This window comes from Gossypium arboreum, chromosome 8 (genome assembly GCF_025698485.1).
Source record: "Gossypium arboreum isolate Shixiya-1 chromosome 8, ASM2569848v2, whole genome shotgun sequence".
Taxonomy (NCBI): Eukaryota; Viridiplantae; Streptophyta; class Magnoliopsida; order Malvales; family Malvaceae; genus Gossypium; species Gossypium arboreum.
The window spans coordinates 6,185,640-6,201,178 of NC_069077.1; the positions used below are offsets into that span (position 1 = coordinate 6,185,640).

Sequence of the window (15,539 nt, forward strand, 5' to 3'; positions counted from 1 at the left end):
ACATCTTGAAGCCTTCGTTTATTTCTCATAAGTTTAAATTTATCCCTATGCACCAACAATTTTAAGGTTCTAATTTCGTAATTTATGAGAAATTAAAGAAGGTGTGTCTATTCACCGTGCATTCGCATGTCACTACAATCATGGTAATATGAGGATGACTATTAGTAATGGGATAACATCGATGTTAGTGATCTAACTATTGATTTAGAAGAAATCTTTGTAACAATAAGAGGTATGTCAAATTTTTTGTTGATTATTGTTACATGAATTGAATATAATGGTTATGTTTTGTTAAGATTTGTTATATTATGCAAAATGTATAAGTGTCCTAGATTAATTTTTGATAAAGTCGAATAATAATTGATTATATACATGATATTTACATGCATAGTTATGATTGGTATTTAATTACATAAGCAATAATAAAAAAGATGGATGAAATGCATGGTTGAAAAACGATCTATTAATGGATTGAAACAATATTTTTGTTTTGAATGGCAATGGCATGATTCAAACATAAGTTGACCATTTGGGAAAACCTTCTTAAGCTAAAAGGTTGTGTTAAGTTACTTTTAAAAGGTTGGGTTAAAATCATTTTAAAGAGTCACTTATTAGTGCATTATAAATAAATAATAAGTTTGAAGAATTAAAATTTAGTTCATTTCATCCAATTTGTGAGTGAAATTTTTAGTACAAAATATTCTTTTTTATGATATATATTTAATTTGAGATATAAAATTATTTGTTTATTTAAATCATGATTTAGTAGCTAGCATTTGGATGATATTGATAAAACTTTATTTTCATTGCTAAAATGAAAGTTTGTATATGATTATATAATATAAATAATTTTGGTTGTTGTTTTGTTAAATAATCATAAGCTAAATGGGTTTTATATATGATTGCACATTTTTTATTCTATGTTATAAGGTTTATTATGCATATTAATAGTTAATTTTCTAGTTAATCTAGAATAGTGGAAAACGTTAGCTTATATAATAAGATCACTATTCTGACATGAAATCTTCTAGTGAGAATATATAATACGATAATCATATATTTGAAATCGAGATCATACTCTACATATTTATGATTATGCATATATGGCTTAGATATAATCTATAATCTCGTGGTTTTATTATTGAAGTCATGAATCAAAGATCTCGTAAGTATGAAAATAGAAATATGAATGCTATTTGACCTATTTAGATGATGGACATGATTTTGATCATAGCCAACAAATAATTGATAATATCCAAGGTGAAGGGTGAATAAGTGTGTGATTTTATAGTCACTTGATTGGATAATTGATGGTCCTGTAATATGTTAAGATATGTTTTATGACTTGATGAGTTGAGATTGATAGAATGTTCTATTAACTGTTTGAGAAGAATCGAATATAGTTGGCATGCCATAGAATAGATTGAGAACAGGTTACTTCGACTATATGTCAATGAGTGTTGGACGCATTTTCCTTCAGATGTTCCAATGAGCGCCGGGTACAATCTATTTACTTTGAACTTTTCGGTGAAGCACTGCGTACTAACGTTTCAATGAGGCACTGGGTGCCAAATTGATTTGTTGGTTGGGATTCGTGTATCCTTTCAAATCAAAGTCATGTTAATATGTAATATAATTTGTGAATTGACTGATGATATTTGAAAATGATTAAATATAACAAAATTGTACTACATGTATTTATATACGATATTTGATTATCGAGAACATGTGAAAGATCATGCGAATCGATTAACAAGTTGAAAGGTTGATTCTGTAAGATAAGGAATGAATTGTTTGATTTGACAATGAATCAAATGTTACAAATTGAGTACATATGCAAATAATAATTGGCATTGTAATATTGGTATGAAATGTTCATATAGATAACCAGTTCAAGTAATGTATAAGTAATTCATTTAAAGTATTGGTATAATGGTGACATACGCATATATAGATGTGTTGAATGAGACTTGATATATGGTGTATTTGTATTGGTTGACATTATAAACATGGAAATTACATGCAATTGATTACTTCATATGTTATATTGATTTATATTGATTTGAATAATGGAAGTACCATTGAGTTTTTACTCGGTGCGAGATATCACATTGTTCGAGGAACGTTAGATGCTGTCGGAGTAAAGGATCATCAACAAGGGCATTCTAGTGTCATGGGTTGCGAAGGAAAACTTGCAACCATGACGGACTTGTATGATTTATCGCTTTTTAGGAAGGTCATTTGGCCCAATCAGACCGACCTACTGCTTGAAGAGATTAAAGGCCCATCTACAAGTTAGACAAATATAGAAACATGATCTTTTAAGATATTATTTTATATTCTTAAAGATTTGGTGGTAGGTGGCCTTTAATCTTAGCCATTGATATACTTGATTTTGTACCGTTGGATTTGGAGAGGCTCAACTATAAATAAGAGACCTCTTCCCTCATTGTAAATCACTGGAGTTTAGAGAAATAAGAATTCTTGAGAGCATTCACTTAAATCTCTCTCTCTCTCTTGTGTTCTTATTTTCTTTGGCTTGTTCTTGTCTCGTTCTTTTTTCATATTGTTTGGCTTTGAGTTGCCTTCGCTTGAGTTGTGTTTTGGGAAGAATTCTGTTGAATCCTTCTTTTGTGGAAGTTAGGCTGACTTAGGCGTTTTTGGAGTAAGAAACTGCCTAAGGCCGCACGGATTGTGAGGCAAGAATCCTAAGTCCGTGACAGTTGGTATCAGAGCCAGGTTCGGAGGCACCGTTGAACGATGTCAAAAGAAGCTACTGAGAATATTGATAGAATGGAGACTCGTGGGAGGGCTAGGAAAGCTAGTCGTTCGAGGGACATACTGTCGGCTTTGGAAGATCGAGTTGTCACTCTTGAAGCATCCATGGGGGATGTCAAGGAGAGGGTTGATGATATCGATGATAAAGTCCATGATGGGTTGCAGTCTATGCAAGAGCAACTCAAAGAGTATGTGTTGGACAACATTGAGAAGATGACGAGTAGGGATGATGCCATCGAGACTATGATGGTTGATAAGACCGATGCCATGGAGGCTATGTTGACTGCCTTGAAAGAGGAGATTATGGAGCTCAAGGGTGAACTCACAATCTACAAGGTGCTTTGGGCAATGGAGGGTTGGTCTTGTCCACCCAAGCCCAGCGTGGATGTTCCCAAGCCAAAGGAGTTTAAGGGAACAAGGTCCAAGAGAAGTGGACAATTTCTGGGGAGTCGAGCAATACTTTCGTGCCAAGGGCATTCTTGATGATGCTACTAAGGTAATTATCTGCTATGTATCTTCTATCGACATTGCCTTATTGTGGTGGCGTCGTAGGTCCACCGATGTGAGACGCGGTGGGGATGAAATTGGAACTTGGAAGGAGTTTCAATATGAGTTCAAAGCACGTTTACCTCGAGTATGCCGAGGATGAAGTTTCGGGTAAAGTTGCGTCGACTTTCGCAACAAGGCTTTGTGAGGGAGTATGTGCGGGAGTTTAGCGAACTCATGCTTCAAATTTCGATATGGGTGAGAAAGAGGCATTCTTTTCCTTCATGGATGGGTTGAAACCATGGGCGAAGCAAGAGTTGCAACGTCGAGAGTCCAAGAACTTACCAAGGCCATGTCAGAAGCAGTAATCGTTATTGAATTTGGTGGGAAAAAGACAGGCATGAGTCTTTAAGCCCAAGTCCCACCAAGGGGAATAGTGGGGAGATAAAGAAAGGCCCCCTAGAAATGACGATGCAAGAAGCCTTGGGACAAAAGGAAGAGTGGGCCTATAAGGTGCTTTCATTGTGATAGACCACACATGATTAAGGATTGTCCAAAGAAGGCGCGCTCTCATTGTGGAAGCAAAAGCGAGTTTGATGAGGAGGATAACAATCTTGGTTCAATACTAGGGGTGTTGAAGACAAGATGTGTCGTAATGATGTTTGCGAAAATCATTGTAGCTGGCAAAAAGTTGAATGCACTTGTCGACACAGGCGTCTGATTTATTCATGTCCGAAGGGGCTGCGCATAAACTTGGCCTCAAGATTGAAAATGAGCCAGGTCAAATTAAGACGGTAAATTCGGAAAGTGTTCCAATAAGGGGGTTGCAAAAGGAGTAAAACTTCAATTCGGCTATTGGACCGGTACGGCACCAATCAAGGTAATACCACTTGATGACTATGATTTTGTAGTTGGATTGAGTTTTCTTGATCAGGTTAATGCGATGATCTTTCCTTCTGGTAATTTCATGGTGATTTCGGATTCGAACCATCAATGTATGGTGAGATTGACAAGAAAGGGGAGCCTGGAGGAGAAAACATTGTCCGCAATCCAATTTGCTAAGGGAGTACGTATAGATGAAGTCTCCTACTTAGCCACTTTGAAGATTAAGGAAACCGGCAAGACCGTGGGTGAGATCCCTAAGGAAGTGGGCCAAGTATTACAATCCTTTCGAGACGTGATGCCTACAAAGTTGCCAAAGAATTTGCCACCCAAGAGGGAGGTGGATCATAAGATCGAATTGGTGTCCAATATGGTGCCGCCAGCTAGGGCCCCATACCGTATGTCCTCACCGGAATTGGAGGAATTACGTAATGTTAAAGGAGCTTTTAGATGCGGATTTATTAGGCCATCTAAATCTCCGTATGGCGCACCAAATGCTATTTCAAAAGAAACATGATGGGTCATTACGGATGTGTATTGATTATCGGGCCTTAAACAAGATCATTTGTGAGGAATAGGTACCTATTCCCTCATTGCGCACTTGTTCGACCAGCTTGGTAGTGCGAGATGGTTTTCCAAGTTAGACTTGAGATCGGGGTACCATCAAGTTCGGATAGCCGAAGGAGACGAGCCAAAGACAGCTTGTGTGACGCGGTATGGCTCATATGAGTTTTTAGTGATGCCATTCGGACTCACGAATGCCCCAGCTACATTCTGCACCTTGATGAATAAGGTACTTCAACCTTTCCTTGATCGTTTCGTGGTTGTTTACCTTGACGATATTGTGGTGTACAGTAAATCACTCAATGAACATGTGGAACATTTGAGGGAGGTGTTCCAAACTTTGAGGGAAAATGAGTTGTTCGTCAAAGAGGAGAAATGTACCTTTGCTCAACGAGAGGTGCCATTTTTAGGCCATATTGTGGGAGGTGGCATGATTCGGATGGATGAAAGCAAGGTTCGAGCCGTTGCCGAATGGGAGGCTCCAACCAAGGTGACAGAGTTGAGATCTTTCCTTGGGTTGACAAACTACTATAGACGCTTTATCGAAGGCTACTCTAGAATTACCGCACCCTTGACAGACATGTTGAAAAAGGGTAAGGTATGGGATTGGAACCCACAGTGTGAGAGGGCCTTCAATCAATTGAAGCAAGTAATGACAAGTGAGCCAAGACTTGCATTACCAGATTTTCGAAGCCTTATGAAATACGCATGATCGCAGATTATGCCATTGGGGAGTCTTGATGCAAGAGGTCATCCCATTGCTTTCGAAAGTCGAAAGCTTAATGAGACAGAGCGGAGATATACTGATCCAAGAGAAGGAAATGACCGCCGTGGTACATTGCTGCGCACATGGAGGCATTACTTATCGGGTTCCGTGTTCGTGGTCCTTACCGATAATGTTGCATGATTATTTTCTAACCCGAAAAAGTTGTCTCCCAAACAGCCGTTGGCGTGTTTTTCTTGGAGTTCGATTTCACAATGGAATACAAGCGGAAGTGCCAACATGGTGGCTGATGCACTTAGTCGAAAGATGGAATTCGCGGCCATCAGTCAACCCGACGGGTCCCTATTGGAACGCATTCGAGAAGGGTTGTCCCATGACCCCACAGCCAAAAACTTGATTGAGCTGGCTAATGAGGGGAAAACAAGGAGATTTTGGCTTGATGGGGAATTACTATACACCCATGGGCACCGCCTATATGTGCCTCTTTATGGGAAATTGCGCAAGGAAGTCCTGAAAGAATGCCATGACTCACGATGGGCGGGCCATCCAGGAATGCACCGTACCTTGGCCCTTTTGGAGGATCGATACTATTGGCCTCACATGGGTGAGGATGTGGAGACTTATGTGAAGACTTGTCTAGTGTGCCAACAAGACAAGGTTGAGTTAAAGAGTCCCGCCGGCTTGCTGCAACCCTTGCCCATTCCAGAAAGGCCATGGGAGAGTGTATCCATGGATTTTATTGTGGGTTTGCCTAAGTCGATTTGATTTGCAAGTATTCTTGTTGTGGTAGACGGTGTTTTCAAAGTATCGACGTTTATTCTCGCTACCAAGGAGTGCCATACCGAGGAGGCACTCGCTTATTTCTTAGACATGTGGTAAAATATTGGGAGTGCCACCGCTCATCATCGATGATCGAGATGGGAGATTTACTGCAGATTTTGGATGAGTATGTTCAAGTCAATGGGCTCGACTTGAACTTCTCCACAAGCATGCATCCACAAACCGATGGGCAAACCGAACGAGTGAATGCATTGTTGGAGACATATCTTCGACACTATGTGAGTGCCACATAAAGGATTGGCCCAAGTTGTTGGATGTTGCCCAATTTTCATACAACTTGCAACGAAGTGGGGTAACGAACCAAAGTCCGTTCGAGATAGTGACGGGCCAACAGCCACTCACACCCAACGCGGTTGCGACCCGTTATACAGGGCCAAATCCTGCTGCGTATCGATTTGCGAAGGATTGGCAAGAAAAGAATGACTTGGCTAGGGCTTGTTTACACAAAGCAAGTAAGCGCAACAAGAAGTGGGCCGATCAGAATCGAAGGGATGTGCAGTTTCAGGTGGGGGACTCAGTCCTTACCAAACTACACTTGATGTTGCGATATACGGGTTTGCACAAGGGGCTGGTGCGAAGGTATGAGGGGGTTTAAAGTCTTGAAGAGGGTAGGCAAGGTGGCCTACAAACTTGAGTTACCCCAAAGTTGAAGCTCCACCCGGTGTTCCATGTAAGTATGCTCAAGCCATACCATAGGGATCAAGAGGATCCAAATCGAGGCAAGTCAAACGAGCACCAATGGGGTAAAAGTCTCTTATGATCGAGAAGTGAAAACATTGAGGCAGATCGTGTGGTGAGACAAAGGTATCATCGGCCACGACATGAATACTTGGTACGATGGAAAGGACTACCTGACAGTGAAGCAAGTTGGGAACCTGCTGAGGCATTGTGGCAATTTCAAGAGAAGATAGCCCAGTTCCACGAGGGGGACGCGACGAGGGCGTCGCTAGAACAAGTGGGGGAGAATGTCATGGGTTGCGAAGGAAAACTTGCAACCATGACGGACTTGTATGATTTATCGCTTTTTAGGAAGGTCATTTGGCCCAATCAGACCGGCCTGCTGCTTGAAGAGATTAAAGGCCCATCTACAAGTTAGACAAATATAGAAACATGATCTTTTAAGATATTATTTTATATTCTTAAAGATTTGGTGGTAGGTGGCCTTTAATCTTAGCCATTGATATACTTGATTTTGTACCGTTGGATTTGGAGAGGCTCAACTATAAATAAGAGACCTCTTCCTCATTGTAAATCATCGGAGTTTAGAGAAATAAGAATTCTTGAGAGCATTCACTCAAATCTCTCTCTCTCTCTTGTGTTCTTATTTTCTTTGGCTTGTTCTTGTCTCGTTCTTTTTTCATATTGTTTGGCTTTGAGTTGCCTTCGCTTGAGTTGTGTTTTAGGAAGAATTCTGTTGAATCCTTCTTTTGTGGAAGTTAGGCTGACTTAGGCGTTTTTGGAGTAAGAAACTGCCTAAGGCCGCACGGATTGTGAGGCAAGAATCCTAAGTCCGTGACACTAGTACGTTGTAGATTCTTATCCAAGACTTGTATCATTTGCTGATGCCATGTGAATAGCTAGAAACATGTGAAGTATATGGCTAACCTAATAACGAAAGTTTCGTAAGGGGACTAGAGCAGGCTACCATGAGACAAAAGTTCTTCTTTCTAAAGAGATTCGATTCAAAACTATTATATGTCTAAGGTCTAATATTGAAATAATTTCAGAGGTTTTCCCTGACCTTTTCCATGTCAACAAAAAATTCGAAATGCCTTGACTCTTTTAGAACAGGTCTGAGTCAAATAGTAATGATTCGAAGCACTTCTTTTTACACTATTTCGAAAACTCAAGGACTCAATCGTATGAATATGTAAAATATAGGATTTCCAATCCTAGTAGGAAAGGGAGGAAAATGAATAGTTAATTTAAAGTGAGTAAACAGAATTCCATACTCAATCTCATAGATACATATAGAATTCTGTGGAAAACTTTATTCGATGAAAGTCATATGTACTGCTTAGAGGAAGATCTTTCATATCTTTCGAGATCCACCCTACAATATGGGGTCAAAAAACCAAAATAAATGATTTTAGCGCTTATAAAAAGAAAATGGATTCTTGAATCCTTTTCATGCTCATGTCACACCGAGGTACTGCAGAAGAAAAAACTATAAATTCCGATTCAATTTATCGTAATCGATTAGTTAACATGTTGGTTAATCGTATTCTAAAACACGAAAAAAAATCATTGGCTTATCAAATTATCTATCGAGCCTTAAAAAAGATTCAACAAAAGACAAAAAAAAAATCCACTATCTATTTTACGTCAAGCAATACGTGGAGTAACTCCCGATATAGCAGTAAAAGCAAAATGCGTAGGTGGATCAACTCATCAAGTTCCCGTTGAAATAAGATCCACACAAGGAAAGGCAGTTGCCATTCATTGGTTATTAGGGGCATCCCAAAAACGTCAGGGTGGAAATATGACTTTCAAATTAAGTTCCGAATTAGTGGATGCTGTTAAAGAGAGTGGCGATGTAATACACAAAAAGGAAGAGACTCATAGAATGGCAGAGGCAAATAGAGCTTTTGCAATTTTTTGTTAATCCATGAATAGGATCGATATAAACACATAGATTCAGGGATCCATACATCTCAATCGGAAAATAATCAATAGAAAAAGAAAGAATTGGAATTGATCAATATATTGCTCAAAATAAACAAAAAGAAAATGAAAGCTGAAACATAAATCATGGATCAATTAAGCCCTCTCGGGGACTTGCATAAGAATAAGAAAGAGGAATCTCATGTAACCATGGAATACGGTTTGATCTTATTCATGGGGATTCTGTAAATATTCCCATTCCAAAAATAGAAGGTTCGAAACAATTGGGATTTCTTTGGGAGATTGGATGCAGTTACTAATTCATGATCTGGCATGTACAGAATGAAAACTTCACTCTCGATTCGATGAGAATTTTTATGAAAGGGATGGTGAAGGGAAGGCTCCAATTAGTTAAAAAAAAACCTGCAACCCCTTGGGGTTATCCTGCACTTGGAAGAAGAAGTAGAAAAATGAATAAATATAGTGATAATTTGATTCTTCGTCAACGAAGTAAATAGGAAAGATTATTTCTTTCTTCATCTTTACAAAAAAAAATATACGATTTGCTTTTCGTGCGCAAGTTAAGTTCATATCGAGGTCTTGAAGATCAACTTCAACATCCAGACAAAGATCAAGACTCAACAATGTTTGTATAGTTTCATTTATTAGTTATACGACATGTACCTAGGTTAAGTCAATTTTGGTATATACTATGTTATTTAGAACATTGAATTGAAAATTTGCTAAATGGATTTAGTCATATGGATGCATAATGTATAGATGTTTATTATAGAATTTAGAAAGGTATAAAAGATGTAATTACCTATGGTACTAGTGGATAAGTATGTATGTTTGAGATATTGTGAATTGGACTAGTTAGTGAACTTATAAGTAATTTGACATTGGTGTATAGCTGATTAAGGTATTATGATTCATATTATTTGCATAATTTGGCTATAAGTATGGTATAAATATGTACATTAGTTTATTGGAAATTGCAGGTTGATGTTTCACTTAGAAAATTTGCACAAATAGTATGTCACATTGCGACATTGAACGTTTGTCGTCGTGACGAGACCAAGTTGCTATGCCGCGACGTGACTCCGAGTATTGAACGTTGTGAGGAGGCCTACTCAATATGTTGCATTGCGACAGAGGAACCCCCTAACATCGCGACATCAATTCGATAGTTTTGAAATTTTTACAATTTATTCCTATTTCGACCTCGGGTTAGCTTTAGAATTTTCGTAAGCTCGTATAAAATCTAAAAACAGTTGTATATTATATTATATGCATGATTGGGTTGAAATTAATCATTTAATGGTTAATCGTAATTACTCTAGCAATGAATATAACACCTTATAATTCGGACCCAATAATCGAGTCGAGTATCATGTTATTACAACCCCACTATAGATTTCATAGAAATTTTGTTTTTAAACATTCAATAATTAACTAATTAATTATCCATTTATGAAGAATCAAAGGGAATTGTTTTGTTTGTTTATATTGTTTGACCTGCCTTCTGTTTTTTGTCACTATTTTCTACTGAAACTAGTAAAAGAAAGGCACGCTAGCCTATGCCTCCTCTGCTCAACTCAACTTCCAACTCCAACCCATTAAAGTATACAAAAACAAAGGAAACAATGCAAGCAAGAAACAAACAAACAAACAAATTCTCTTCCATTATTGAACCAATACAAAACAAACTATGACCAGCTTTTGTTACAAATAATATTGACGATCAAGTGTCTCTGTCTTCGTTCTGGGTTGGAGATTTCTATTTTATTTTACATTGTTACTATTTACGTTGTCAGATAGATTTTTCCAACAAGCATTAATGATTAGAGTCATCAGGCAACTCATACCTCTGACACCTCCCTTTTCTAAGCTTCTAAAGTCTTTCCCTTGTTAATCACCCTTGTTGATGCTATTTATTTATCCGTAAACAATCTTGTCACCTCTAGTTAAGCTTGGCACAGTACCAATTTCAGTATGAAACTAAAAAAAATTGCATCCAATCAAATATAAAAAATTACTTGATTCTCGCAATGACTATAGATATAGTGTCAAAAAATTTAATTTACTATAGCACCATTTCTTTAGCAATGGGATTTGTTTGTAAATGTTGGTATTATGATTTTAAGTGCCAGCTTCCTCTAAAGTCTAAATAATTCAAAGTCCAATGCTTACTTTACAGGTGGTAGTACAATAATTGGACCATTAATAGTAGCTGTACCATACTCGATAACAATGTGATGCCCACATTATGAAGAACACTTCGTAGAAATAGTGTAGTCTAAGGTATGTATTTGTCTTTTAGGGCTTTGAGTAAAGCACAAAGAATCAGATTGTATTTCAATACATGCATGCATTATTATATCCAAACAAAAGAAGCAACAGTCTCAGTCCCCAATGCTTTTCCTTTCCCTCACTCCTATCAAAAAAAAAAAAAAGAAAAGAGAAAGAGTAAAGTAATTACAGCTACAACATCTGAAGAAGAAAGGAAAAAGCTTTTTGCTTTCGAGACAACTCATTAATGGCCACCCCCCATTTTCCTTTCTTGTCTCTCTCCCTATGATATGAGGTTAACCTTCGTGCTCATGGGGCAGGCCCCCCCCCCCCCTTCCATGCTCAGTTTGTTCTAAACAGAATCCAATCTGTCGGATTTTAAAATTTAAAGAAAAAAAAAGGTAAAAAAAGAAAAGTGTCAGCTAGTGTTTCTTTTTTCTTTGAACAATTAGTGTCATGTTACCCACATTGTCTTGCCTGTCTCCTCCCACTTACAATAGTGGCACATTTTCATCAACGAATGTTGTTATAACTGTTACATTTTGCTTAAACATAATGACTTTATAATTTTAATAGTATATGTCAGCTTTTTTTTTTGTATTTTTAATTGTTCATATAAAACTATCAATCCAAATACAATTTTTACCATATCTCTATCTCATATTCATATTATAAAAATTTTGAAACTAATACAGTAATTAAAAAAGTTAAGTTAGCCCTACTAATCCTAGCTAACATTGCCAATTGTAGATGACTTGTTTTTCAAGGAAGCATGAAACTGTTTTAGGGGTACAAAATAAAAAAGAAAGCAAAAAAGGATGATATTGCAACTGTAGTTTACATGAAAAGCAGAATGTCAATGTATAAGAAAGCTGAAACCAAAAATGCTCAACTCCAAGCATCAGGAGGAGTGAATGTGATATCTATCTTTCTCTTTTTGTTCCCCTTTTTAGCTTTCCAGATTTACATAATCATCACTTTGGACCCGCCAGTAGATCCAAACATTCATTTGAAATTCAAATCAGATTTGAAAAACACGAAGTTTTACATTGAACAAACTTTCCCAAAAGAATCCGAGAAGGTATCCATTTGCCTGAGCTTACCTTTAACATGCTTCCCTAGAACTAGGAGCAACTCACAATGGTATCACAAGGTGCCTTGGATTGGATTATAACCCGAGCTCCTGAAGCAAGCCTGAAGAGGGAAACCACATCAATTCGTCAATGAACATGAAACAATATTATATCATAAGCAACAATAATTTTTTCCATCTATCTTGAAAGTGCTAATGCAGGAGTTTACACTCAACTTTCTTCAATTTTGATCAACTTCTCGTCTTCTCTTAATGAATCCAATGTTTTTGATTGCTTTTTACTACAAATAGACTCTGTGGTTCTTCTACTATCACCATTGGATATGCTACTCAATACAAAGCCCAAGTTATTGATCCCATCAGAGGAGTTTCTTGGGTTTTCAGAAACAGGGGATCTCATAGACTCACTTCTTGGTTGTTTGCTTAGTGAAGCCTTAACAGAGCGGAGGATGCATTTTGTACGTCCTGAATTCAACTCTTCTTTCTCTTCAGTTGAAGCCAGCTCCTTACAAGTCCTGCAATACCACTTAGTTTCATAGATTTAGCATGAGATACAAAACAAATTCAGCTGAAGAAGTTACATTACTCTGATAAATATTAAAAACTAAAGATAACACGCTTCATTTTGAAAAGAAGTCTATCAATCTAAGAGGCTCGACTCTAGCCATCATTATGACCTCCACTAAGAAATGCTTTTGATGTTGGTGAATGTGCAGGTTCTTTATGCTTTCAAATATCACATAAAGGAAGCTCTTTATATATATGAGGAATCCTATATAAAACACAAAGAACTTGTTTCCATGAGAAATATCACCAAATAACTAAAAGAAAAAAACAATTATAGTAATGAATCTTTGCCAAACTCGGGCATTCTAGACTCTCCAATATAAAAAAGGATCTAACCAGAAGCAATGGCTTGAATTTGCTCATATTTACTTTTAACTAAGTTCACATTCCCCTACTCTACGCCTGGTTTGGTCACAAGTGTAACAAAATACGAGCACATTTTGGAATTCTTTGCTATGCAACTAATAATGTGTAATCTGCACTTTTGACGGTTAAATGCCTTTCTATTCAGTATCAAGACAGTTTATTTGTTTAATTCAAAGAGCATAGCAATAATCCAATAAGAAAAAAGATCCAAAAAAACAAACTTACCTATCAGCACTATAAGAAGAAGAACGTTTCAGAGTGGTATGTCCATGTCCTTCTTTGAGCATTTTTGTCTCAATCAAGCTACCACTGAAACATTCTTTGTCTTCCAATCTCAGGCTAATCAGTTTTGGATTCTCTGATAAGCAATCAAGCTCACCCAGCATGATTGAAGTAGAGAACAATGGCACTGAATTCTTTGAATGTGAAAACCTAGGCTTGTAGGATGGAACAAGGCCAAAACTATGGCCTTTCACAGATATTGATCCACACGAGATCAATTGCATCAACATGTTTGTTGCCTTGAGCCTCGGATTGGTTGGTGTTCGAATTTCTTCCTCTTCAAGAATCCTAAAACTGTTGATTTTACTTGCATCAGCGCGAATCAGAGATTCCAAGGTTTCAGTTTTCCCTCCTGAAGATGATGCACTAGACGTGGACGGAGGAGAACCTGAATTCCTGCATATCTCAGAACAATCTTTCACATTAGGGACTTGGTTTTGGAAATTAGCATTGCATTCCGGTTCTAGTGACCCATCATCTGTTGAAACGCCCCTTGTACAAGTTTCCCGTGTCTTCAGTCGGCTTCTGTTTTCTTCGGTCTGTGTCGAAGCATCTGCCAACCCTTCACCGTTATAAACCTTATACTCTGTCAAACTAAGTGACTCCGGTGACTCACCAGAGGAGCCAGGAGTCGGACGATTAGCTGGAGAAGAGAGTTCATCATCCTGAGAATGCTTTGTTCTATTTCCATTTAAACTGGAAGATTGAGAAGAATCATCTTGACTTCTAGAGGAAGATGGTGGTTCAGGTAACTGCTTCAGATTTTGAAATCTAATGCTAGTCCCAACAGGACTAAAACGATCTGAACACAAAAAATGGATACCATCATTAAACTTTAGTACTATATTTCCTTTTCTTCTCCCCCTGTGAAATGAACTATTGGTGTATTATATGGTAATATTAACCTGGAGAGGATTCTTCAAATAATTCGGAGCCTTTGAGAACGTATTCATTTGCATGGGCGGGAAGAATTAAATCATCTTCAGAAAGATCATGCCAAACAAATCCATTCCTATAGCTTCTGCAATAATTAATACTCCGAAAAGTAAGGTGCCAACAAAAGGGAAAAAAAAACGAATTTCCGTTAGTTTCTCAGCTACCAAACAGCACTTAAGAATAATATTAAACAAAGAGGAAAATGTTTTACCTCTTGCAAGACCAAGAATACGAGGAAGCCATTCCTCTGCCTCTAAGAATATTAAGCCGCTCAATTACATCTACACAACAAGAAAAATTTTAAAAAAATCAATAAAAAAATTTATCGAACAAGATTTATAAAGAGTAATTAATAATAAATAATACCTTTCAAATAGAGACCATCAGGAGAAGAGAGAGGGACTTCGATGAAATGAGGATGTTCAAGCTGGCGATTTCTACAGAGATAATAAACAACCGGAACTCTCCGGTTATGCTGATGATACTTGGGAGATTTCTCGGTCCAAACTTTAGCTCTCTCAGGACTCACCTGGCTGTATTTCTTCATTCTCATCTCCATTTCCGATCCAAAAATCAGTTAAAAGCTCTAGCCAAACAGCTGAAAAACTCGTAAATCAATGAATATCATGGAGGTTTGTTCTTTTACGAAGTAAATCAGATCTGTGAAGCTTCCAAAGGAAAAAAACAAAGGAAGAGAGAAAGACAAACGGTTGGTAACTGAAAAACGGAGAGAAAAGAGAACGTGAGTTCATGGATAATGAAGGGTGGAGTTTATTTTCTTAAAATGAACCCAGGGAAACTTTTTCTTTCTTTTTTTTTTTTTAATTACTTTTTCTGAGGTAAAAAGCGACACAAGAGAATGCTGCTAATTAATGCCTAAAGCTAATGTACTGATTGGTTCCAGAGAAAAAGAGAGCGAAAATGCACCCCGCTAATATTGAAATTACAAATTATAACATATTGACTAAAAGGGTAAATTCCATCAAAGATCACTAAACTATTAATAAGTTTACATTTTAGTCACTTAACTTCAAAAAGTTACAAAATGGTTATTGAACTATTCAAAAATTATAATTCAAATCATTAAACTATTCGAAAATTTTTATTTAAGTCATTAGGCTAATA

General features: G+C 37.3%; 1 protein-coding gene across 1 annotated transcript; it reads right to left on the reverse strand.

Annotated features, from left to right (window-relative positions):
- Positions 1-11,809: 11,809 nt before the first annotated feature.
- LOC108469174 (protein SOSEKI 3-like) lies at positions 11,810-15,338 on the reverse strand. The gene is made up of 5 exons (XM_017770067.2): positions 14,781-15,338; positions 14,626-14,695; positions 14,384-14,499; positions 13,422-14,280; positions 11,810-12,778 (listed from the first exon to the last, which is right to left on the reverse strand). Exons 1-5 carry the CDS (start codon positions 14,971-14,973, stop codon positions 12,475-12,477), a joined length of 1,542 nt encoding a protein of 513 aa, XP_017625556.1. The 5' UTR covers positions 14,974-15,338; the 3' UTR covers positions 11,810-12,474.
- Positions 15,339-15,539: the final 201 nt, after the last annotated feature.